General features: G+C 45.6%; 1 protein-coding gene across 4 annotated transcripts; it reads right to left on the bottom strand.

Moving 5' to 3' along the window:
• On the bottom strand, positions 1–25,567 carry LOC310671600 (uncharacterized protein). 4 transcript variants are annotated; one of them, XM_083427928.1, is made up of 6 exons: positions 25,509–25,567; positions 23,485–23,711; positions 16,457–16,671; positions 4,932–5,059; positions 2,869–3,015; positions 1–758 (listed from the first exon to the last, which is right to left on the bottom strand). In XM_083427928.1, the coding sequence occupies exons 2-6, from the start codon at positions 23,643–23,645 to the stop codon at positions 444–446; spliced, it is 966 nt and encodes a 321-aa protein (XP_083284054.1). In that variant the 5' UTR covers positions 23,646–23,711; positions 25,509–25,567; the 3' UTR covers positions 1–443. The 4 variants fall into 4 exon arrangements, with proteins under 4 accessions (XP_083284054.1, XP_083284051.1, XP_083284053.1 ...); XM_083427925.1 differs by having other exon boundaries at positions 25,386–25,560; XM_083427927.1 differs by having other exon boundaries at positions 25,159–25,546.
• Positions 25,568–26,390: the final 823 nt, after the last annotated feature.

The raw sequence follows: 26,390 nt of genomic DNA, 5'->3' as shown, positions 1-26,390 counted from the left end.
TTCTTCACAAATTAAATTGCTTTTAATATTTCCCAAGTCTGTAATTCAAAAATAAAACATATTAGTTAGCATTTATATCCTCAACACCCACCCTACACTCTTCAGTTTTGTATCCCTCCTGGACAACATCCACAAGTTCCAAATTCAGACTAAAAGGTGTACTTTGCACCCTTAGAGAAACATCCTTGCTCATGCAACAGATTAAAATGGTTTCAGTTTTGCCCACCAAAGAGACCCATGGTACTTTCTTTAATGGAACATTTAGATTTCTCCCCCTCCACTGGTGATTCGATATATACAGATATTCTTTCCCTGCAATGTTCATGTACCAAAGAAGTGCTTGGCTTCAGAGTGTCTGAACATTTGTGGTCTGTACCAGATACCAAGACCAGAACACTAGGGCATGCTTTGATGGAATCCATGTCAGCAGCCTTAAGAAGTTATTAAAACTTTCCCCACTTTAGTGATGCAGATGCAATTACAGCAGGAACCGAGGGAAGACGGCAACCTGAAGTCTTCTTGTTTTCAGAGAGGCGAGATCTTGAAGCTTTAACCAAGGGGGGCAGCTTAGCTTTTTTGGTTTGATCCGGTGGTTTCTTCCTGTCACTTGCCTTGGGCTCTTCTGCAGACACTTCATCCAGCTCTGGGAATGTCAGCTGCATGGACTTTAAGTCGGACTCTGAGGTGCAAACGATTCCCTTGCTCACCATCCGTGCAGTCATGGGTAAGTTGCTGGGCAAGGTGAAAGTCTCCATCTCCTACAAAGGATTGCAGAGGCCATATTTGAAGGGAGGATCGTGATGGAGGACATAGCATGATCAATGCGTATAGAGTGCAAATCCCTATTCTGAGCTGCTTACAGCCAATTAGGGTCAGAGTAGACGTTATGCGAATTTCATGAATGCAATTTAATGTGCAGTTAAAAGCCTGATCTTTCCTTGAAATAGAAACAGCAGCTTTGGAGTGGTGTTCCTTTTTTTGGGATTGTCATGGACGATACAGCCATCAATGGCTACTGGCCATGATGGCTATGCTCTGCCTTCATGGTTCTTGAATACCAGTTGATGGAAACCACAGAAGGGGAGAGTCCTCTTGGGCTCAGGTTCTGCCTGCAGGCTTCCTGTGGGTATCTGATTAGCCACTGAGAGAACAGGATGCTGAACTAGATAGGCCATAGGACTGATCCAGCAGGACTATTTATGCTCTTATGCTTGTGGTCCCCCCCCCCCCAGTCTCACTAGCCCCTTGGTCTATACTCTAAAGGCTGCTCAGACTTCCCTGGGGCTGCTATTTGCATAGCAAAAAAGGGAGGAAAGCACACATTATTTGCACCCAGGTGATTACTATGGCCCTATCTGCACTATCCATTAAAAACATCATCATACTGTTTTAGCCAGTGATGGCTTCACCCAAGGAATCCAGGGGATTTGAGTTTGTTAAGGCTGCTGATAGTTGTTAGCAGATCCCTATTCCCCACCAGAGAGCTACAATTCCCAGAGTTTCCTTGGAAGCGGGGGTTAATTGTTATACCACACTGGGAACTGTAGCTCTGAGAGGGAGCAAGGGTCTTCTAACAGCCTGCTGTTCCCAAGATTCTTTGGGGGCAGCCACAACTGTTTTAAGTGGCATGATCCTGCTTTAATTTATAGTGCAGGTATCCAGTTTAGCTCTTGGTTGGGGAACATCTAGAAAAGCATATATATATATATATATATATATATATATATATGGAAGAGAAAGGGTGCGTTTGAAGTCAAATGCATTTTTACCATCTGTTTCCATGCAGAACTGTTGGCTCACTCCTGCAGAAGACTGGCCTACTTGTCTAAGCATGGTACATAACCATGGAGCTGCAAACTCACAACTCCTGTGCACAGGGAGGAGGGGATCAGAATTTTCTCTTTTACAGAACTGGAGATGCCATTTTCTTTGAGTATGCAGATTCAGTATTATTGCTCCGTTCACACAGCTAGGCTGCTCACGTGAACTGTAAATTGTGGAAGTCTGCTCACAGCCGATGGTGGGAAGCAACTCTCTTTTTCTTCCTTTCTTTTTATTTAATTTATTTAACATAATTATTACAAAATATAAGCAAAATATCGCAAATACATACATATATATTTCAGATAAGCACACATATATAAAAAAGAAGAAAAGAGGAAAAAAGAAGAAAAGAAAAAATAAAGAGAAACAAAGAAGAAGAAAAGTTGGAAGAACTTCTTCCAAATTTATTCTACAAATATCTCAGTATGAAAATAATAATAAAATTTAAATGATTGACTTCCATCGCTTACACTGCACTTCCTATATACATTTTAAGCAAGATTGTATCTTTTATTCTGTATTTTTCCCATACAATCTCACACAAATATTCCAATCAATAAGTTTTCTAAACCTTTCATAAATCTATCAAACTGCCATTCTGAGAGCACTAATTCAAAGTCCCAGTGAAATCAACACGGCTTGGCATTTCATGTGGCTGGGCTGTAGTGCCATAAAGCAACAGGATTAAAGTAAGAGGGCTGGAAGAGAGGAAGGAGAACTACATTTTTATGAGGGGCCTGACACAGAACTCTTGCTCCGGGCCAAGCTTCTAGCCTAAGTGATGTCTGCCACGCAGATAGGCACACTTGCTTTAGTAATAGCCTAACATGCTAAGCACCAAAGATTCATGAGACTAATATGATAACATGACGCTAGGAGTTTTGACCTGCTCAGGTTATCAAATAACAAACTGTAATAATTATGTATGTAATGAAACTCACATGTCAACTCAAGAGACAGCTGTAAAAGGCCAACAAAGGACTAGAGGCAAGCCTGTCAGAAAAGCAGGTAAGCCAAGGGGCTCTAGAAGCATGTGTTACATACCGTAGTTGCCAGCGCATGGAAAGGTGAACAGCCTGCCCCGAACCGGTTGACTTTGTGGGGATTGATTTCTCCAAACAGATGTCGGCGGACTGTCCTCCTAGCTATTCTTTGCAGGAATTCTTCTTCCAGATTGTGTTTGAAAAAGCTCTGGTGTCAAAATTGGACAAAGAAAGAAAGAAAGAAAGAAAGAAAGAAAGAAAGAAAGAAAGATGCATGAGCTGTCATATCTGTCAGTCGGAGGCAGAGTGAGGCCTGGTCAGTGGCGTAGCGTGGGTTGTCAGCATCCGGGGCAAGGCAAGTAATTTGCGCCCCCTAACCCGTGGATTTTAGTAGGGGCAGAGAGCTGCGAGTGCGAGCAGATGTTGCGCCCGGTGCGGCCGGGCCCCCCCCTGCACCCCCCACTCTACGCCACTGGGCCTGGTTCACAAATATAGCAAGAAGGAGCTGGCAAAGTCCGGAGGATTGTATCGCTTCAGGTGGCGCCATTTCTGAATGCTCACCCCACGTTAAAAAAACACACACCACAGAACAAGCTGCACACCAGCAAGAATGGTTATAGCTTTTCTGTGCTAATATTCTTCTTAAGGGGAGATGTTTGATTGTTGTTGTTTAAAAAACAACACAAATCATGGGGGGCAGGGCAGGGCAAGGGGTATACCTGCCCCCTTGGAATCCTAAATGCATTTATTTGTTTTAATGCACGCCGGCACACACACACACACCCCCTAGCTGGTCAACAAGAGATTTAGAGTGAACCTTGAGATCACCCCTACTGACATTATCTGCATTTTTCTGGGCCAGTAGGCAGATGTGAATGCTGCTGGTTCTGATCTAGTGAGGCTGCTTCCAAAGAGGTTTCAAGATTTGGAAACCCTAGAAATGCAGCTGTAATATAAACAGAGGAGTTGTGGTGTCATTTTGTGATCAGGCGAGGAGCTTGGAAGTGCTGATGGAGGGATTCAGGCTATGGCAAAGCAGGACTTCTCCAAAATGGCTGCAAGTGAGTTGTGACGCTCCTTTGATCCATCTTAGAGAGCGAGTCTCGTAGTATTTCTTAGAAATGCTTACATTTTCTTTCCAAGCTCTTAAAGTATGAGGCAGGTAGAGGAGGTAGGAGGCAGTGGAGGTATAGTATAGTTTTGTAGCTGAAGGTTCTAGCTTCCAATAGCAAGGCAATGACATTGCCCCGGCTCTCCTCTCCTCCTTCCAATCACATTGCTTTCAAAGGGCAGAACAGAACAAGTCTTCATTCCTCCTAACTCCTCAGTCCCATAACCACAGCACCTATCTATCTGAGATTCTGCAGGTTACTTACCCAAGGACAAGTCTAGGCTTTTAGTCCATTTCCATACAAATGCCCCCCCCCCTCACAATGTGTGGGATGGGGAGAGTGAAACTACTTGCAGAAAAACCATTGACTCCCTTTGTACAGCTCCCTGCCCCCCCCATCTGTCAGAAATTTGGCAGGCTTCACCTCCTCAGAAGGGGCTATATGCCTGCAAGTTTCATCCACTGCTATCCAAAAGTAAAAATGAGATACTATTTATTCATCTCCCTATGTTGGTTAATGGGGGAGAGGGACATACAAGACCTCACATTTCCAAAGTGAGGTTCTACTTTTGACTCAAACTGAAGATACCCAAAGCAATATGAGATGAAGTGGCCTCGTTTTTCAAGTGCTGAAGCAGACTCTGAACGAAGCATTATCTTTTGTGCACATCCCGGTATATTATGCACAGCAACGCCGTATCACAATTGGCTTTTAAGGTTTCTTTCACTTTCAAAAGAGGATTCAGGAGAGGGGGTGGCACTCAAGAAACCCAAACCCAAAACCTCACTTTGGCACATGGATTGATACGTGCAGTTCTCTGGATCAAAGCTGGCTTACTCTCGGTAAAATTTCATTATCACGTGGAGCCCCTTTGATTAACCAGTGCTTATATGAGAAGCCCTTAACCTTGACCTGAATTCTAACCTACACTGGGGAAGGAGGGGTGTGCGTTGTGAGTCAGATCAGGATCAGAGACAGCAGGAAGAGCGAATGCTATCGTCAGTGCTGTTACCTCGTGCTTCCTTTGCCCTAGGATGCTGCATAGCGGGGGTGTTTTCAGTTGGCTTTGCGCCGTGTCCTCTGAAGGAACCTGATTGGGAGACGCTTGTCGAGGACAGTCAATTCTGGGTAGCTGAGGCTCTGAGGAAAGAAAGCAGCCTGGGATGCAGTAGGAGGCACACAATATATTTTGCTACTACTGTGCCATCAAGCTTTGATGAGCGAGTCTATTTATGGACATCGGTTTATTGTAAACGGCTTACAGGTCTTTTATTATAAGCACCGCAACCCCAGAGTCGGTCACGACTGGACCTAATGGTCAGGGGTCCCTTTACCTTTACCTTATATAACTTTTCTTAAAATCAATCAGGCAAGCAAGCAGCTCTGGGGAGGGGGGAGAAGCTCCTATACCAAGCAACTCATGGCTGCCTTCTTTACCCTTCAAGTCTCTAAGCCTGTACTCACAACTGCCCCTTGCTCTCCTCCTGAGTTAGTGGCAGGAGTGGGATCTCAATGTGTTTAGTTATGATGGTGCCTGCTCATCACACTCTGATGCTCTTACTGCCTGGGTTTGGATAAAGTGTCTTTCCCCCGGCCTCTGTGCTTGGGCTCCTTGTAATATTGGTGTGTGTTTGTGCGTGCGCGCATGGAAAAAGAACATCTTCAATTTGGCGAGAAAATCAGGAATATCAGAGCTAGGTAGGAACAAGCAAACCTGGGGAAAGGCAAGGATGCTCATGTTGGTGGTGGGGGACTTGTAGGACCTGCACACCTACTTGTGTCCCACCTGCTCCCCCTAAGTAAGTCAGAAGTGTCCAGCAGAAAGATTTGCCCAGTGTGCTCACAAAGATATTGACCACATATCTTGGGGAAGGGCCATAGCTGAATGGGAGGGCATCAGCCTTGTCTGCAGAAGGTCACTGGCTCATTTCCCAGCAACTCCAGTTAGGGCTGAGAGACAACGCCATCTGAAATCCTGTCAATGTTGACAAGACTGAGCTGGAGGGACAATGGTCAGATTCAGCAGAGGGCAGCTTCCTATCTTTTTATATTGTTGGTGGAAATAGGATGCATAAAGCACTAAAGCAGTTATCAAAAAGGCCCAGAGACTTTAGTTCTTCAAGGCAGATGAAGTTCTGCCCAATGTTACCTGGCTGGCCCTAAACAGTGGAATGCAGCTCACAGCAGCACATTCTGTGGCTTATGAAGAAACACACAAAACAACACAAAATCACACCTCTTATTATATTGATTAATCTTTCTGACCGCTGTGAAACATTCCTCATGCCAGTTGTCATGTTGACTTTGGGGACATCATTATATTTGCTGCAGGTGGGAAATTATTCGCCAGTCTCTGCATGTGTTAATATTGATTCAAGCTGTTACCAGCCTAATTAAGGAAAGGAAATATCATCTGTGTCCAGCATTTGGAGATATTCAGCTTGGCAAATTCAAGATCCCCCTTTTCTGTATTCACTGCAAATGATGGGCACTCTCTTGTGTCTAGTGTCCATCATCTGTATATTGCCCTTCACTTCTGTGAACTGGCATTAACTTACAGTTGAGTTCAGGGATATTTTTTTCTTCACCTTGTCCTTTACCCCCAATTTGTCCTCCCAATTAGAGCCTGAGAAATGTCCCAGTCAGGTGTTCTTGTTCTGCATCCTGGATCTATAAATATTGTTTGCTAAGCGGTGGCACTGAAACTTATTTGGGAAAGTGATTTGAAATATTATTTTCAGTAACTCAACACTCCTGTGAGCTGATACTGAGTCAGCTCTTAATTTTGGGTGAGCCTGGTAGGGGATTGCTTTAATCTAAAGATCTGGTGAGGTTTTGCCATTGCTGCCTTTCCCCTGACTTACACTTACTAGTCAGTGGTGGGCATAAGGACTCTTCAGTAGGAGTCATATAGTCCCCATGATTCTCAGTAGCTCTTGGCAGCACATAGGGTCTAGCAGAGGCTCCAGCTGTGAGCCCCTCACTGCAGCAAGATAAAGACGGTTCAGGAAAAGGGAGAGGGTGCTGTTGGCAGAAGATTTGGTGTGGGGAGGTTTATAGACCCCATGATGCTTCAGATAACACCATCAGGAACATGGTGGACCTGAACTTTAGCCTGGCACATCATTCGATCTACTGAAAACAATTTATCTTGGAAATTGTTTTAGTTAGTTAATCCATTCCAAATCAGTCTGGAAAGAACTCGCCCATTACTGCTTGACAGCAAAGGAGCTGACACACCCCACATGCTTTCACGGGACACAAGCAGAATGCCTGTGAGACAATGGAAGCAAATAGTCTACCAACAATAGCTTTAAACTCATGCATAATTCCCCTAATTTTCTCGACTCGTTCCAGGCATACCAATTAGTTGGGAGATAAGATAGCGTGCCTGGCTGAGTTATTGACAAGGTCACAAAGATCTCAGTGCAGGCGATCTGAAGATGCTGCAGGTATATCCATGTTTACCTCCATCAGTGCCTGGTGGCAGTAATTGGCTGGATGAGGTCTATAAGCCAATAAGCTGAAGTTGAATCCTGATGAGATGGTGGTGCTGTTGGTGGGCTATTCGTGAGTCTGGGGAGTCTGGGGAGACAACCTGTTCTGGAAGGACTCAAACTGCCCCCGAAGGAGCAGGTATGTAGCTTAGGTATGCACTCTTGGATCCAGCTTTGCCACTTGTGGCTGGTGCGTCTCCCTGACTGTGAGCTTCAAGTGACAAATTTTATCGAATGTTATGCAATAAATTCCATTACAAATCGTGAAGAGGGGCAGACTCAAGGCCTGCCCATCACTTTTGATCATCTAATGTTTATTGGATGGATTTCCCCCCTAAATTGATTTTTGAATTCTGAATTTATTGTTATTCACGTTTTTACTGTATTTTATGCTATTTTTAGTTGCATCAATTGAGTGCTTTAAATTTGTTGTTAGCCGCCCTGAGCCCAGTTTTCTGAATCGGGAAGGGCAGGGTATAAATAACAATTTATTATTTTCTTTAAAACACACACACAACAAAAGGTGCTTGGGGTGGGTGCTAGAGAACAAATCCCCTCCTCCTCCCTCAAGCAACAAACCCCCCTGCCGGTGATTCTGTACAACAGCAGGAAGAGGAGAAATAATTATTTTTCCCCTTGGCCCCTTCCCACTGGTGCTGCAGTAAGTTTAAAAATCCAGACCCGCCCCCGTCACTTAGCAAGGTAACAGCAGCATGGGGAAGAAGGGGGGAATTCTTCTGCACCCTGGGAGCATCCCCACGCCCCTCCTTTGAAGTTACACTGGATTTCCAAGGCTTCCCATGTGCTGCAAAGCACACCCTGTGGTGATCCTTTCACCTTCTGGATCAGAGATGGAAAGGATCAGCACCAGGCAGGCTTTGCAAGACATGGGCACCCTTGGAATTCCAGCAGAGCTTCAAAAGGTGGGAGCAGAGGTGCTTGTAAAACTCACCCGGTGCCGATTCCCTTCAACACAGATCAGCACAGGGTGGGTTTTTCAGGCCTCCTTGCCAGTGGCGTAGCGTGGGGGGTGCAGGGGGGGCGGCCGCACCGGGCGCAACATCTGGGGGTTAGGGTTAGGGGGCGCAAATCCACGGTTAGGGGGCGCAAACCCACGGGTTAGGGGGCGCAAATTACTTGCCTTGCCCCGGGTGCTGACAACCCACGCTACGCCACTGCTCCTTGCACCCCTTGTACATGTGCTTCTTTCACATGTTTGCTGCTTGCAGCAGGTCTGATTTTCATGCAGTTGTTTACTTGTTGGTTATACTTCCATCCCGCCACTTATACTTTCAAAAAGCTTCTGAGAAAAGCCGCTCATTCTGAGTAAGCTTAGCAGACATGGGATAAGAAGACAAGTCCTCTTATGGATCAGAAACCAGTGAAAGAACAGGAAGCAGAGAGGAGGGATAAAGGGACAGTTTTCACCGCGGAGGGGTATAAGATGCAGGGTCCGCTAGGGAACTGTTTTGGGTTTGTAACTCATTGTTAGGAGAAATGTGTATGTGGGGTGGGTGGGTAACCTGTGCCCTTTCTAAACCTGTCATCCTGTGTGCATGGCAGAGGGAAGCAGCCAAACCAGTTCCTTTGTGAAGGTGATGACTTTGGCTGGCAAGTTAAGTACCGCAGTTTACATATCCAAAGAAGTTGCTCTGTGCCGTAGAGCAAATGGGTGGCCGTTCCTCACCCTGCTGCTACACAGCAGAACAATAGGCAGAGTTGTGAGTGAGTGAGCTGGAAGCAGGTTGGAAACTGGAGACAAAGAGACATGTTTGCTCTGTGCAGTTTGCAATGGCTTATCGGGAAACAAATATCGGAGGCATGGTGCCTAGCCTGATTAAACTGTCGATCCAGTGTGTGGCTGCTTTGAAAAAGCCAAATTCCATGCTAGGGAACATTAGGAAAAGGGGATTGAAATTAAAACTGCAGATATCACAATGCAACCACACTTGGAATACTGTGTGCACTTGCGGTCACTGCATAATTAATAATAATAATAATAATAATAATAATAATAATAATAATAATAATATCGCAGTTGTAGGAAAGGGCAACCGAAATAATCAAGGGATCGGAGCAGCTCTCCTGTGAAGAAAGGTTGCAATATATGAGGCTTTTTTTTTTACTTCAGAAAAAAGCAAGTAAAATGAAAATGCTACAGTTTATAATTACGCATGCTATGTACAAAAACACTCTCTCCTAACAATAGAATCTGGGGCCATCCAGCAAAGATGAATGTTGAAAGATTCAGGACAAAGTAAGTACTTATTCACATTAAACTTCCTAGTAAAATTATGGGATGCTCTACCAAAAGATGTAATTAATGATATCCACCGGCTTGGATGGCTTTAAAATGGCATTAGACAAATTTATGCTATCTGTAATGCTAATCATGATGATTATGTACTTATCAGAAGTGGTAAGTCTCTCTGTAGCAGTTGATGGAGATCAAGAGGGGGGAAGAATACTGTTGTGTTCATGTAGTACTTCCAGGCTTCTTGCGGGCACCTGCTTGGCCACTGTGAGAATAGGATGCTGGAGTAGATGGGCCTGTGGTCCGACAATGCCTTCCTTGTCCCTGCCATAATGGGCCAATGACTATTCAAGGATGCTCAGCAAATATATTCTGTTCCAAGAGGAATGAGCATTTTTACAACATTCAGGTTGTTTTCTCAGAGAAAAGCAGATGCAGGTGATTGACGGCGAAAGATAGACTGAGTGTCAATAGATTAATCATGTTATGATTTGTGTGAAAGACAGGCAGCGGCTGATCTCCAAGGCGATGTTTGAAGATGGGATTTTGAAAGAGAAAATTATGCAGTGTATCTGTTTGAACAAGGGAATTAGATATCCCCCCTTTTTCATTTCTCATTTCAGATGCTTCTGATATGAAATGAGTTTGAAACAATGGGCTATGCAGAGGTAAGACCCTCCCACCCGTCTAGACTTCATAAACCAACAGTTCACAACACTCTTCATTTAATATCTGCCATGATATTTTTCACTGTTTCCTGTGAATAGCAGCTGAGAATGCCTGCTTTTTGCTAAAATTTCAATTGAGATAACGTCCTAGCTCCTGTCACACTTGGCAGTTTGTTTCGTTAAGCCATTGAACTTACAAGCAGTAAGTAACATTCACTTGCAAAACTACATACATTTTCAGATGGGAGTCAGGAATCAGGCTTCATTTCCCATAAGCAGAGACATAGGCTTGGTTCAGATGTAACAGGAAACCAAGGTTTCCCATTACCACAAATGGGTCTGCGCAAGACTCAGATTTGTGTGCTCCATCATCTTTTACAGCTGGGGGGGGGGGCGCGGAGAGATTGTAGGCTTTCATTTCCAGTTTTAAACAAAAACACAGTTGCCAGTGTGGGAAGCTATACTTTGTTGAGTTGAGCAAACCACTGTTCTCTGAGCTTGGACAACACAGGAAACTGTGTCTTGTTTAAAACTGGAAGAACAAACTTTGACTCTCCTCAACACAGCTGCTCCTGCAGGCTGGATTAAGAAGTACTGCATAGCTGTTGCAGTAGAGGTCGTTTTGTTGGTGTCTCATGACAGAATTAGATCAACTAGCTTTCTAGGTTGTGGCCAGGCAACATCCCTGTCACACTATTGGCTCCAATGAGCAGGGGAAGCACTCTTATAGGGTGTACTTTCTCTCAGTTGTGGGAGGCAGCGATTGAGTTTGCCTTGGCAAGTGGGGGAAGGTGGAAGAAGAGCCAACAGGCAGCCCAGGTTCTAACTGCAAAGTGAAGACTGGGGGGGGGGGCGCACATAAACCCATTACATGGGAGTGGGTGGCCTTGTCTGACTACATTTCATGGAGAGACAAGACAGCTGCTGGAGAGTCATCACAGGCTCCCCTTTCAAGCCTGACAAATAAGAACAGGCAGTTTTCTTGAATTGTATTTCTCCATCTTCAGCTTTCCTGGAGGGTGAGGAGACTCTGTCCTTCAGTTTATAGTGTGAGAGACTCACATGCCCTTTGCAATTGTTTCGAGTTACAAAACAGTAATGTTTAATTACTTATTTGCATCTCTTTATATAAGTACAGTGGTACCTTGGGTTAAGAACTTAATTCGTTATGGAGGTCCGTTCTTAACCTGAAGTTGTTCTTAACCTGAGGTACCACTTTAGCTAATGGGGCCTCCTGCTGCTGCCATCGCACGATTTCTTTTCTCACCCTGAAGCAAAGTTCTTAACCCGAGGTACTATTCCTGGGTTAGCGGAGTCTGTAACCTGAAGCATCTGTAACCTGAAGTGTCTGTAACCTGAAGTGTCTGTAACCTGAGGTACCACTGTATTTATAGTCTGCCCTCATAAGATATCAGGGCAGAAGTGTTGCAACCCTCCATTCACTACAACCTGGTAAACAACAAACATCTCAGCTGGTTTATCATGACAAAAAACCTTGAGGTTACACATTTCATAAATTACCCACTGCCTGCCACTTATATATCTTTTCCAGTTTCTAAAGTATATGTTAAGGGATTCTTGACTTTGCGAAGCTGTTTATATACTTAAGTGAGTTTGGATTTCCGTATGCACTGAGGCCAGTTGTTTTGGGCTGAGTTCCTTCTCTTAATTGTTATCCTTTCACCACAGCGGGTTTTGCATTGATGGCCACAAAGTAAAATGCTTAAGCTTCCCCACCCTAACTGGTCCAGTCCCAGAACAGAGAGCTTACAGCAGGCGGCCTGCAAAAGGATCTAAATAGCTGCATAAAATAAAGTTAGGGCTGACAGACTGAATGGGGTAGTCAGGGCAAACTTGGATTCGATCAAATCTTACATACCTTAATGTTCAATTTGCTTATGCACATCCAAGGCTTAAGGTCAAACAAGAACTGACACCAGAGAGGTGTGACTAGAATCTTTCACAGGCCAATTTCAAGCCTTTCCTCTTTCGCCCTTTAAAAGATCTGAATAGCCTTCCTGCTGAAACTGCATCTTAATTGCAGAGCAGAAAAAGTAGAGTGCTAGTACCCCTTGGTGCTAGTAATAGCAGTATGGGCATGGTGTTTTATTTGGCCCCAATCTTTATTTTTAAGCAGAACGATAATTGTATAAAAGTAAAATAATCCAACAGATATAAGAAACTCCTCTCCCAACACTTTCTCCCACTGATGGGTCTCTTCAGAAAAACAAACAAAAAAACACACAAACCCAGGCTTAAAAGCTAGCCGCTTTTTTGTTTTCATGAAAGTAGGAAGAAATGACCGACTTCTAACTTTCAAGAACACTAAGCATTGCAAAAACAACAAATAATATTTTTGTCTGAATGCTTTTAAATCATTTCCTTTGCAAAAAAAAAACACACCACCCCAAATGTTGAGGAGCAGCAGCCTCTCTTCCCAGTTTTCCAGTAACAGCCTCCCCACTTGAATTAAGTGTAATTGCCCAGGATTACAGCCTCTCTTGGCTGAGAAGGCAGAAGAATCTGTTATCTGGAGATTCTTCTGTGTCCAGTGTCCTGAAGTGCACAGTGCAAAGGAGGGGCATAGCATAGCTTTTCCTCCCTGTTAAACAGCTGGCACAGACTTTGCCTTTCACTGTTGAGATAAGGCCTGGTATATATCCATCCAAATAGCCGTGTGGATGCAGCACTAATCTGTGTTTCAACACACACGTTCACAAAGGTGTTTAAATATAGAAAGACAGGTGACTCATAGCCCCAGAAAACAGTATTCAAGGCAATCTGTGCCAGTAGTGATGTATGGAAGTGAGAGCTGGACCATAACGAAGGCTGATTGCCGAAGAATTGATGCTTTTGAATTATGGTGCTGGAGGAAACTCTTGAGAGTCCCATGGACTGCAAGAAGATCAGACCTAGCCATTCTGAAGGAAATCAGCCCTGAGTGCTCACTGGAAGGACAGATCCTGAAGCTGAGGCTCCAATACTTTGGCCACCTCATGAGAAGAGAAGACCCTGATGCTGGGAAAGACTGAGGGCACAAGGAGAAGGGGACGACAGAGGACGAGATGGTTGGCCAGTGTTCTCAAAGTTTGACCAAACTGTGGGAGGCAGTGGAAGACAGGAGTGCCTGGCGTGTTCTGGTCCATGGAGTCACGGAGAGTCGGACATGACTAAACGACTAAACAACAACAACAAAGTGCCAACGTTTCATTAGGCGGGAGGCGGATAGAGGAACTTGGCTTCTGCTTTTATGTAAAGGCATGGAAATCGGTTGGGTTTTTTAAAGGCTTTTCTCTCTGTTGCCTAGCACTGAGATGGTGCTTTAAAATGCTTGGGATGGCAGATAAGCGGTGACTTTAAGACTGGCCAATAGCAGGAGACTCACGAGGGAGGAAAGTTTTGGCCTAGCGGGCCCCCACAAACTCTTTATTTGTATTTACAATGGCAGTTTCTCCCCATGTACTACAGTCGTTGCGCTTACAAGTTTAAAGCTGCTGCATTGCCTCTTGGGAATGGGGGAAAGCATGCTTCCACGTTTATCAAGTGAGCACCCCTATTTGAACTGCTCACTCCATGTCAATCATCCGTGGCAACCGTCCTTCCTTACTCTTCTCTATTCTCACCAAGATCTCTCTGAACTCAGTTCCCCTCACACTAAGAACTCCACCTGTTCACGCTGAGCACTGGCTATACGAGTAGCAAGAACATTATGACCTAGTGAGCGCATATCCAGAATGCGCTCAGCACTGTTCACAGCCCTCATTATGGCCCCATATGCACCATACATTCAAAGCATTTCATACTGCTTTTTAAACAGCCGTGGCTTCACACCAAGAATCATGGGAACTATAGTTTCTTAAGGGTGCTAAAAGTTGTTTCGAGACCCCAGTTCCCCCTGCGGAGCTAAAATTCCCGGAGTGGTTGAACAGTCAACTCCTCTTCCCAGGGAACTCTGGGAATTGTAGCTTTCTGCAACCTGTACAAATCAGGGCTCTTCGTGGAGGGCGGACCATGAACTGTTTAAAGTGGTATGGTAAAGGTAAAGGGTAAAGGGACCCCTGACCATTAGGTCCAGTCACAGATGACTCTGGGGTTGCAGCGCTCATCTCGCTTTATTGGCCGAGGGAGCCGGCGTGCAGGTTCCGGGTCATGTGGCCAGCATGACTAAGCCGCTTCTGGTGAACCAGAGCAGCACACGGAAACGCCATTTACCTTCCCGCTGGAGCGGTACCTATTTATCTACTTGCACTTTGATGTGCTTTCGAACTGCTAGGTTGGCAGGAGCAGGGACCGAGCAATGGGAGCTCACCCCGTTGTGGGGATTCGAACCGCCGACCTTCTGATCGGCAAGTCCTAGGTTCTGTGGTTTAACCCACAGCGCCACCTGTGTCCCTAAAGTGGTATGATGCTGCTTTAAATGTACAGTGCAAACATGGCCTTATTAGTTATAATTTGTGGGAGCACAAAGACCAAGAAAGGCAAGCTGTGTGATAAGGAGGGCACATGAGATACTAGTTAGGATTAGAGAAAAGGAGATGCATGTTATGGCCAGAGCCTACTGCCTGTAACAATTCTTAATTAATAAAAATAATAAGTATTTTTAAAGATTTCGTACAGCATCCTCTCCATTAGCTCATTAAATGATTAAGAATAGGATGCAGTGAGTGTGTTTATGCGAATCCGTGTAAGTAAGTTACACAATCTCTCAGGAGGGGGATTGCAAGCATTTGAGAATTTCAGAGCTCCCTGTCTGGCTAATGGCTAGGAGCTGAGTTTAATGCATGTATACATATCCTTCCTCTGCATTCCCCAGGTAAGAATTTCACCAGGCAGTGTTCCTTTATTCCTTGGTATGTGTTTAATTATATTGCTCGTATGTGCCCAGAGGACTTTGGCAGCACGCATAAAGGAGAAAAATCATTTGTGTGTGTGTGTGTATTATTTATGATGATTATTAGCAGGATTCTTCATACTGCATGAAATTCATATTCCAGAGACTGCATTGTACAAAACGAACCCAAACACCTCCTTTTCTACAGCTGTGCATTCCTTGCAGTGTGGTCCCTTTCTGTTTCTTAGCAATATGTCAGGCCTTTGCAATCTATTGAATAGCTTGGCAGTTGCACGAGGCTGTCTGCCTGTTAGAACCATCTGTTGCTAACTCCATCCTGGTGTGAAATCCTACCGTTTCATATGTCTAATATTTCAGATATTTGCCTGCTGGCTGCCACGAGAGTTCTGAATGAACAAGGACTTGCGATCTGGACGGAGACTCTGCATTCCTTTCTCTCAAAGGCTTTGGGAACTGTGACTTCCTGGGTTGTTGTTGTTGTTTTTAAAAAACTATGCCGGCAGACTGTTCTCTGGTGGAACAAACTGAACAACCCACTGGGGGTTGGCTGGTTTTTTCTTATTATTATTATTTGCGCCCAATACAATTTTCCTTCTGGAATTTGATTAGCTTGCCTGCATATCGTGGAGACTGTATGTTATGGAGAGTTACCGCTGAAAGCAGCAGCTCCTTCGCCATCTTCTCTCCCCTTCATTTGTAACGCCCTGTGCCATTGGCTACTGCTTACCGGGGACAGGGAGACTCAAGGCATGATGATGCAATGGTGCATGTTTTGTAGAGCTACATGGGAAATGTGAACTGAGGGCTCACCCACACTTACATTTGCCCCACATTTCTAAGTGCAGGTCCATAGAACATAGGTTTGGAAGGGACCTCGCCTTTCTGCACGTTACTATAACAGCTGCAAGCAGAGCTCCTGTTGCTCTGTCCCAGCTCCTGCCAACCTAGCAATTCAAAAGCACACCAGTGCAAGTAGATAAATAGGTACCGCTGCGGCGGGAAGCTAAACAGTGTTTCTGTGTGCTCTGGCACTCAGCACAGTGTTCCGTTGCACCAGAAGCGGTTTAGTCATGCTGGCCACATGACCCAGAAAGCTGTCTGTGGACAAACGCCGGCTCCCTCAGCCAGAAAAGCGAGATGAGTGTCACAACCCCATAGTCGCCTTTGACTGGACTTAACCACCCAGGGGTCCTTTACTATTCTCCTACAGTAGCTATACATGCCAGTTCTGTGGGGAAGTTTTTGGCATAACAAGCTCTTGCTTACCTGGCTCCTGCTGCCCCTTGGCCTCCAGCTTGCTGTCCTTCGTCGGATCCCCGCTGCTGCTCCCATGCTGTGCTGGCTCAAGGGTCTCTTGCTCTGTACTTTTGAGAGGTTCATTTACACTGAAGAGTTGTCCCTCCTCAAGGATCGGCAGCGTGGCAAAAGCCCTTTTCTTTTTATTCTCTTTTCTCTCGCCTCGGATGTGACTCCATGGGGTTCTAATCCAAAGGGGGTAGGGATTTAATGTGTTTTACACACACACACACACACACACACACACACACACAGGGACATGGGTGGTGCTGTGGTCTAAACCACAGAGCCTAGGGCTTGCCGATTAGAAGGTCGGCAGTTCGAATCCCCGCGACAGGGTGAGCTCCCGTTGCTCGGTCCCTGCTCCTGCCAACCTAGCAGTTCGAAAGCACGTCAAAGTGCAAGTAGATAAATAGGTACTGCTCTGGCGGGAAGGTAAATGGCTTTTCCATGCGCTGCTCTGGTTCACCAGAAGCGGCTTTGTCATGCTGGCCAAATGACCCGGAAGTTGTCTGCGGACAAACGGTGGCTCCCTCAGTCTATAGAGTGAGAAGAGCACCGCAACCTCAGAGTCGTCCGCGACGGGACCTAATGGTCAGAGGTACCTTTACCTTTACACACACACATATATGTGTGTGTGTGTGTGTGTGTATACACATATATACTTATGCTTATATCCCGTTTCATGTAAGCAAACAAACAAACAAAATATTGTTTACTTAAATGTCTACATTTTGTATTTACGCTTGCTTTGCCATTTACAAAGAACACACCTCATACAGTCATTCAAAAGATTAATGAAAGCCAACGCGGAACACGAGCTGAGAGAACATTTAACCAAAATATAAAAATAAAATAAGCAATTTAAAAATAACTGCACATTTTTAAAAAGTATGTGTAAATGTTTACGACTGTACGACTCACTTGCAAGTAGTGTTGTCAGGTACCTTTGTAGGGATTTCGTACAAATATTATACCTGACGTTCCTTAACGAAGAGACGCTTAATGGTGGCCAGTTATTCACCAGGCGGATGGTTGGGCTGTGTTTATGCCCCTGCCCCTGCATTGCAGAGCCACAAGGGCCAAGTGGGTATGCCATAGAGTGCATTCACAGTGTATCAGAGAGATGGAGCTCCATGCATGGAAGCACTGATCTGGAGGACAAAAGCAAAGCCCTGCTGGATCAGAACAAAGGCCTATCTGGGGAGCCAGTGTGGTGTAGTGGTTAAGAGCGGTAGTCACGTAATCTTGGGAACCAGGTTCGATTCCCTGCTCCTCCACATGCAGCTGCTGGGAGACCTTGGGCCAGTCACGCTTCTTTGAAGTCTCTCAGCCCCACTCACCTCACAGAGTGTTTGTTGTGGGGGAGGAAGGGAAAGGAGAATGTTAGCCGCTTTGAGACTCCTTAAAGGGAGTGAAAGGTGGGATATCAAATCCAAACTCTTCTTCTTCTTCTATCTGGTCCAGCAGCCTCTTCTCACAGTGGCTAACCAGATGCCTGTGGAAAACCTGCAAGAAGGACCTTAGCACAAGAGCACTCTTCCTTACTTGCAAATCCCAAAAGGCTAAGGTGAGTTTGCATTTCAACTAAAGAGCAATTTCTCACGTTCCACCCTCTCATTAGAATGCTGTGCACACACTTCTATAAATAACTACTACATAATAATTGTTTTCTAAAAAAGTTAAGCTCAGATTTTGGAGCATAGCAAATAAGGATCCTACGTATATATGGAACATACCCAGCTACACCTACTGCCATAGTATAAAAGTGTCACACGTGTGTGTGTGTGTGTGTGTGTGTGTGTGTGTGTGTTCAACAAATTCATTTATTCCCCACAACCCAGATTTGATAATGAGGAAGACTGCAGAAGAAATAGTTTTCACGTTATAACTAATTGCAGTTGTTTTCAGTGTAAAATATTCTGCAGGGAGAAGCTTGTAGGCCAGTTGATAAATGCACTGGACTTCGGAAACTTGAGATCAAACCCCAGTTCAATTACAGAGTCACTTGATAACTTTGGACAAGTCACAATTTTTCAGCCTCAATTATCAACCCATTAAATGGAAATAACAATGGGCAACCTTATGGGGCGTGTTATAGAGAAGTCATACAGGGACATATGGGACATTGGGATTTATAATGATCATAAATTTAAACAGACCGCTCTTCAGACTAGCGGAACGCTGGGATCTCTGCAGCATGAAATGTTAGCTAGATTACATGTGCAGTTGTCAGGTAGGTGACATGTTAGGTGACAGTTTAGATAGATGGCGTGCAAATCCAATACACCTCCTGCTTTACAGGGATGCTTCAAGGTTCTCCAATGCTTGGAGGAGGCTTTGAAATGATGGATGAGAAATGCATATCTGAGGTATGTGTGAATACATCTCCATCTCTTTCAGTGTCTACAGACAGCAATCGCAAGAAGGCCTGATCCAGATTGGGACCACAGCACTACACAAGCGGCCGGGGCTGCGGGAGAGAGATGCTAACTCTTTTCCTCACATCACTTAACCAATTAAAAATTCATTTCAAGCTATTTGCCTTGCTGTAGAGCAAACCACACACAGCAGCACATACCGTATTTTTCGTCCCATAGGGTGCACCGGCCCATAGGGCGCACCTAGCTTTTGGGGGGGGGGAAATAAAGAAAAAAACTTTTATTCCCCCCCCCCCAGGCGTGGGGCTGGGGTGGGGGAAGCCCGAGCTTCCTCCGACCCCAGCCCCCAGAACAGGCTGCTCTCCACAAGCCGTGGGAGAGCTGCATGACTTTGCGCAGCTCTCCCACGGCTAGCGGAGAGCTGTGTGAAGCCCGAAGCCTGGGGGGCGCTGAGCTCAGTGCGCCCCAGGCTTCTGGGTGCAGGCAGCTCTCCGCTAGCCGTGGGAGAGCTGCGCAAAGTCGTGTAGCTCTCCCACGGCTTGCGGATAGCTTCCTGAAGCCTGGAGAGCGAGAGGGGTCGGTGCGAACTGACCCCTCTCGCTCTCCAGGCTTCAGCGAAAGCCCGCATTCGCCCCATAGGACGCACACACATTTCCCCTTCATTTTTGGAGGCGGAAAAGTGCGTCCTATAGGGCAAAAAATACGGTAGGCTATTCCTTTATATTTTCCAATGCAGGCAATAGCGTCATCGGGGGCAGGGTTTTCATTGGCATATGACACAGGGGCAGCAGTGGGGCAGAGGGCTGCACAGCTACTGGCCTCCTGGACGTGAGCATTGCTGCTGTTTACCTGGTTGGGGCAGGGATGAGGTCAGGTGCACTGGCGAGAGTCCCCAACCACACCACTGCCCTGCCTTGCTCTCTCTGTGCAAGCAGCAGCAGCACCACTGTCAAGAGGGTGGCTCAGTGGTTCTGCCCCACCATATGCATCACTAGGGGAGAAATTTAAACCAACAGGCAGTGCCACCGCCACCACCACTCTGGACTAGATGTAAAAAAGAAGGCAGGCAGGCAGTGTTCAAAATTCGGCAGGCACATTTTGCACCTGGCTGTCCGCCACTTCTCCTGCCAACCTAGCAGTTCGAAAGCATGTCAAAGTGCAAGTAGATAAATAGGTCCCGCTCCAGTGGGAAGGTAAACAGCGTTTCCGTGCACTGCTCTGGTTCGCCAGAAGCGGCTTAGTCATGCTGGCCAAATGACTCGGAAGCTGTACGCCGGCTCCCTCAGCCAATAAAGCGAGATGAGCGCCGCAACCCCAGAGTCGGCCACGACTGGACCTAATGGTCAGGGGTCCCTTTACCTTTACCTATCAGCCACTTGCAACCAAGTGAAGATGCCCTGGTATCAGGATGCCACCCGACGTCTCCACCGTCTGGAGGCGCATGCCTGGGGATTCTTGGATCTTGACTGTTTTCACACACTAACAACACATCCTCTAGAATTCTGTCCATGATATTTTATCTGCACAACCAGAACGAATTCCAGGAACCCAAAAGCTGTATTGAAAAATGCAACTTTCAAGTCATCTGGCCCCCAAATGGCAACTAGACGTTCCGTTTTGGCGACCGCAAACCCATTTGGTGCGTAGCTTATATATCTTGAGTTTCTCACACTGCAGGCAGGTGGGGGCAGGTGGTTTGAGGTCACTTAAATCCTCTTCAGAAATGTGTGCATCAGTTAGGAGCATAAATAATAACCTCTCTTGAAGTGCAGAGCCTACGTGACTTGGCAAAGTTCACCCGCAGATAAAACTATGCTACAGGACATACAGTTAAGAGGGAAATGCCAGGGTAGTAAGATCACCGTACCACTATGTGTCTGCTTTTCTTATTCCTGGGAAGCCCTCCAGTGCTTTTCTTGAGCAAAATGGCAGAGAGAGCAACGCATCTAAATGCCAGTTTGGAACAAGAACTTGGGGAGGGGAAGCGCTGCAGGGTCATTTTGTACATAAAAGCAACCCCAAAACAAGTGCCTTGGGAGCAGGATGTCTGTGGGATCCCTGGCTAGGCTGTGCTCTTGAGGTCGTGCTGTAAATTTGCTTTCTGCAAGGTTGCCAGCTTGGAAGCACTCTCCCTGTCAGAGAAATCTCCTCAGCTGCTGCACGTGGAGTTCCATGTCCCACAGTCAGCAGCACGTTCAGAGCCGAAATGCAAGTTTACAAAAGGTTGAGAATTTTTCAGATTTTGCTGTTTGGGATTTGTTGAATCCTCTTGACCTCAAGGTTCATCACTTAAATGTCAGGATCAAAATCTCACTGCAGAACGCAGAACGCCTCTTTGTGCGTAAACAACCCACAGTTAGATATAGAACATTGTCTCAGTGTTTGTTTGTTTTTAAAAATATATATATATCTATGAGCTGTGCAGTTAGTATTCAACTTTATATGTGTTTTAAAAATGTTTTTTAAATAAATAAAAAAAACCTTAATGCTGTGCTGTCTGCCTACTGAGCCCACGGAAAAAGCTCCATTTGTTTCTTGTGGGCACAGCATGCATGGTACAACACATGCTTGACCTGCTTTCCTGAACAAAGAATTTACACAACCTGGTTGGTAACAGTGGCGGACTTTGGGCTGCAGTGTGGTGCCCAGTGTGGCTGAACCAGTCAAGCTATCCTAAAACGGCCTCTTTTAGTGGCAACATTAACTTGAAAACCTGATGATTTTCAAAGGTTGTGCTATAAAATTTGCCAATGGCTTCGGTAACAGCGCAGTCTATTTTTATATATCCTGTACAACCGTTATAGGCAATGCAGTGTTTTGTGGCCCCTTCAGTGGGAGGTTGTTTCGGCTGAAACGCAAAGGATTTCACCTCACAGTTTGCTATTCCCCTGCGCACACAGCAGGGGTCAGCAAACTTTTTCAGCAGGGGGCCGGTCCACTGTCCCTCAGACCATGTGGTGGGCCGGACTATATTTTGGAGAGGGAAAAATGAACAAATTCCTATGCCCCACAAATAACCTAGAGATGCATTTTAAATAAAAGCACACATTCTACTCATGTAAAAACACTAGGCAGGCCCCACAAATAACCCAGAGATGCATTTTAAGTAAAAGGACACATTCTACTCATGTAAAAACATGCTGATTCCCGGACCGGATTTAGAAGGCGACTGGGCCGGATCTGGCCCCCGGGCCCTAGTTTGCGTACCCATGGTACACTGCATACATTTAAAACACATTTTCCCCTCAAAGAATCTCTGGAATTATAGTTTCTCAAGGGTGCTGGGAACTGTAGCTTTGTGAGGGGTAAACTATCCCAGGATTCTTGTGATGGGAAGTGGGGCTGTGCTTTAAATATATGGTGTGTATTCAACTCTTCCTTGCAGGAAAGATGGACCCATAAGGGTTTTGTTTTGTCCCTTGCTGGATGTACCTCCCTCTTATCTCCATGCTAGGGAGAACATGTGGAGGAGTAACAGCAGCAAACCTTTGGGGGAAATGGGGCCTCCTAGGGGGGAAAGGGGGGGAAAACTTCATGGATTCCTCTGTGTCTCTGAATGAAAATCATATTTGTATGTCTGTTCATGGACTTAATTCAAACTTCTCAGAGCACATTTGTTGGCACCGTTTCCTTAAACTGACCTTTTCCTTTGTAAACATATGGAGCCGATTTTCCCTTGATGCAACTGAGTTTGCGAGAAAGAACACAAAGGACTTAGAACGATAGGGCTCCATTTGTTGACACTGCGGGTGCACACACAGCCTCGGTTGTTTTCATAGAGCGGACACCCTCTCAAAATGATAAACCAGGCACCTTATGAAACCTGGGTCAAACCTTTGGCACAATAAAGAAGTCTGAATCATGTCAGCTCTATAAAGCATTTTGATAGCCTGCCTGGGTCAAATTAATTTTGTATATTGATTTTGCCCCTGGTTATGTAGGTTAGTACATTATTTGTTCTCTTTAAAAGGATATTCTATGGCCTTAATGAATATATTCTTTACATAAATGCTCTATAAAAATAATAATCACAGGGTCTGCAAATATGTATTGATTCAACGTATTATTTATCAGCTCCAGAGCAGTTCTTCAAGACACTTGTACAAAGTGAAAGGGTTTGCAGCTGAAACGTGGTTTGCATACATGCTAATATATATAACACAAGCATGCATAACATTTGCGTAGTGTTTGTAGGCATCTGGGGCACAGTGGAGGGCAGAATATGTTGATTCCATAGCCGCGGTATTCCTCTACAGCACAGTTCTTCCTTAGATGTTGTTGGACTACAACTCCCAGCACCCCCAACCATTTTAGCCAATAGTCAGGGTGATGGGAACTGGAGTGCAAAATCTGGGAAGCCAAGATGGAAGAATGCTGCTCTACAGGATTCTGCCAGGATACCACAGACATTGCGACAGACATGTTCAGGTATTTGACTGAACACATGAATATCCAGTCCATGACTGAGGACCAGCCTTGCCCCTCAACATTCCCAGGTGGGAAGACTGCTGTTTAGATCCTTGTATTCAACACACCTCTACAGAGTGGAAGAAATGTGAAGTGATATGGACACGCCGCAAGAGAAAATGATTGAAACTGTAGCAAAGGAAAACTTACCTGGAATGGGCATATATTGATGGTTTTTTCAGGCTCCATCTCTTTGGATGGGCAGGGCCCGGTACCAATTTTCCTTCTGGGGTCCAAAGCCTGGCATTTCTGTCAGAGGAGCTGTGGAGGATGACGGATCCTGAACCAAACATGAGGTCTTCAGTGCTCATCACACACTTGCGATGGACACTCCAGGAACGAGTGTGAAAATGGCGTCACCAGTATTTGCTAGGGAGCTGAGCAACAGGAGACAGAGACAGATATTTTGTAGAACACCTCCTCTCACCCCTCTCTTTCTCCCTCCTCTGATCACGAATGGAGACTTTGCATTCTGTCCTCTTTTCCTGGTGGTTGATTGGGATATATGAATCAGGCTTCTCCCACCTGCTGAGATTGCCTGCCCAGGATGATTTGCTCTTGTTTCACTTACAAGCAAAGTCGTTTCTTTTTATAAGAACTTCTAACTATGAACATTGTTACTGTCCCCATTCTATATTTAAACTGTAGCTTAATTGGTCAGACATTTAGTATTGTTGTTGTTAAGTTGTGGGCGAACAGTAGATGACACAGTGATTTCTCCAGAGCAGCTCTTTATTGTAGCTGGACAGAACTGAACAGCAAACAGCTCAGCCGGCCTGCTTTTATAGGAGCTGGCTGTCAACATTGTATCAACAACAACCCAGGGTTTCCCGCCTAAAATAACTGACGTGGACCTGAGTGAAAACTATCTACAGTATCCCCCTGTTGGCCCAGGGGGAGAACATCAGTACATAACAGTTGTGGTTGTTTTTAGCTGTTTTAAGCATGCTATGGGGGATGTGGGTGGTGCTGTGGTCTAAACCACTGAGCCTCTTGGGCTTGCCGATCGGAAGGTCGGCGGTTCGAATCCCTGCGACGGGGTGAGCTCCCGTTGCTCGGTCCCTGCTCCTGCCCACCTAGCAGTTTGAAAGCATGTCAAGTGCAAGTAGACAAATAGGTACCACTCCAGCGGGAAGGTAAATGGCGTTTCCATGCGCTGCTCTGGTGTCGGTGTTCCATTGTATCAGAAGTGGCTTAGTCATGCTTGCCACATGACCCGGAAAAACTGTCTGCAGACAAACGCGAGCTCCCTTGGCCCGTAAAGCGAGATGTGTGTCGCAACCCCAGAGTTGTCTGCAACTGGACTTAACTGTCAGAGGTCCCTTACCTTTACCTTTTAAGTATGCTGTTGATTTACTTGAGTTGCTTTAAAAGGTAAAGGTAAAGGGACCACTGACCATTAGGTCCAGTCGTGACCGACTCTGGGGTTGCAGCGCTCATCTCGCTTTATTGGCTGAGGGAGCCGTCGTACAGCTTCTGGGTCATGTAGCCAGCATGACTAAGCCGCTTCTGGCAAACCAGAGCAGCACATGGAAACGCCGTTTACCTTCCCGCCAGAGAGGTACCTATGCTGGGAATAAAACCTGGGATGTGGATATGTTGTTAAATGGAGGAGCTTTGTGACCCATGGAGTAGAGATACAGACTTAGCATCTTACAGTGTGCAAGAGCAAAGAGAACTAAACATGGAGCACCTTTGGAAAAGTACTGCCTGTCATGGTGGTTGGCTGTGAAATCTTCCAAATGCAACTACTGATTGGGTTTCGTTTACAACACCTTGAAGACACCTCATCCTAAAAGATTCAAAGCCGATTGCAGCACAGACCTTCAGCCTGTGACAGAAAATAGTTGTCCAATCCTGTGCTAGGCCTTTGGTCTCCCAAGTTTAATTTTAAAACTATATTTATTTTTGAGGGAGAGAGGGAGGGAGGGATAAATACTGTTCCTCTTTCCTTCCTTCCATCCTGTATTTCTTCTGTTTCTCACAGGATCTATTGATTTTGAAAACCAGGTATTTAGCCCAAGTGTCATTGAGCCTATTTCTTACCAGACCTTTTTTGGGGGGAGATGGCTAGATTCAGTTCAAAATCTCTGTGGCAGTAAGCAAGGTGACATGACGGCTAATCAATAGCCCTCAGTGTCTTATGGAAATATCTGGAAATCTTTCCTTCTTACTCGTATGGATTTGCGACTCTGAACCAACTGCCGCTCCCTGGAATGCTAAAGCAGACCACTTACCAGAACCTTCCAGAATCTTTCGTTCAAGCTTCTGTGATGCAGCCTGCTATCAAGCTGCTCATATGTTTTCTGTATACATTATATAGTCTACTACAGTGGCTGAAAAATGTTGCGTTCATTCATTCCCACACTGGTATTGTGAAGTTCCCATGAGTGCGGTCCCAACTTTCTCAGTGTCACACACAGTGAAGCCGGGATAGGAATGCACCTCACTTTTTAAGCATTGTGGGTGGGTGGGTGGGTGGGTGGGTGAGGGGAAGTCCCCACAGTATCTCAGCAGATTGAACATATTAAATAAGATGAAGCACAGGATGTCCTTATTTATAATGAGTTAAAGAAAATGTTTAAGACTTCACCCCCCCCCCCAAACCAGAGGCATTCTTATTAGGACTCATGACACCAGAAATCCAAAAGAAACACAGACCACTACTCATGTATGCCTCAACTGCAGCAAGGATTTTAATAGCAAGAAAATGTAAAGCGAAACCGCCCCCTCAAAGACCGGGGATGGTTTGCTGCAGTGATGCGTAAGGCGATTGCAGCGTGTGACCTGCTGGCCAGTGAGTTTGCACCTCATTCCTTCCGCATTGGTGCTGCCACCACTGCGGCGCACTGGGGCCTGTCTGTTGACAGGATCAAGGATGTGGGCCACTAGAAGTCTGATACTTATGTACGGAAGTGGCGCTGAAGTGCGGTTATTAATATTATTTTGTTCATTCCTAGGTCTGTCTGCCTTACACATCTGGATAGTCGGGTACAGCATTGTCCACTGGGCCAGCAGAAGGGCAATGGAGTCTGGATTCGGACGCAGGCTCGGAC

The sequence above is a fragment of the Podarcis tiliguerta genome (genome assembly GCF_965153285.1).
Source record: "Podarcis tiliguerta genome assembly, chromosome: 2".
Classification (NCBI taxonomy): Eukaryota; Metazoa; Chordata; class Lepidosauria; order Squamata; family Lacertidae; genus Podarcis; species Podarcis tiliguerta.
Note: the sequence above shows the minus strand (reverse complement) of the source record. Positions and strands in the feature narration are given on the sequence as shown.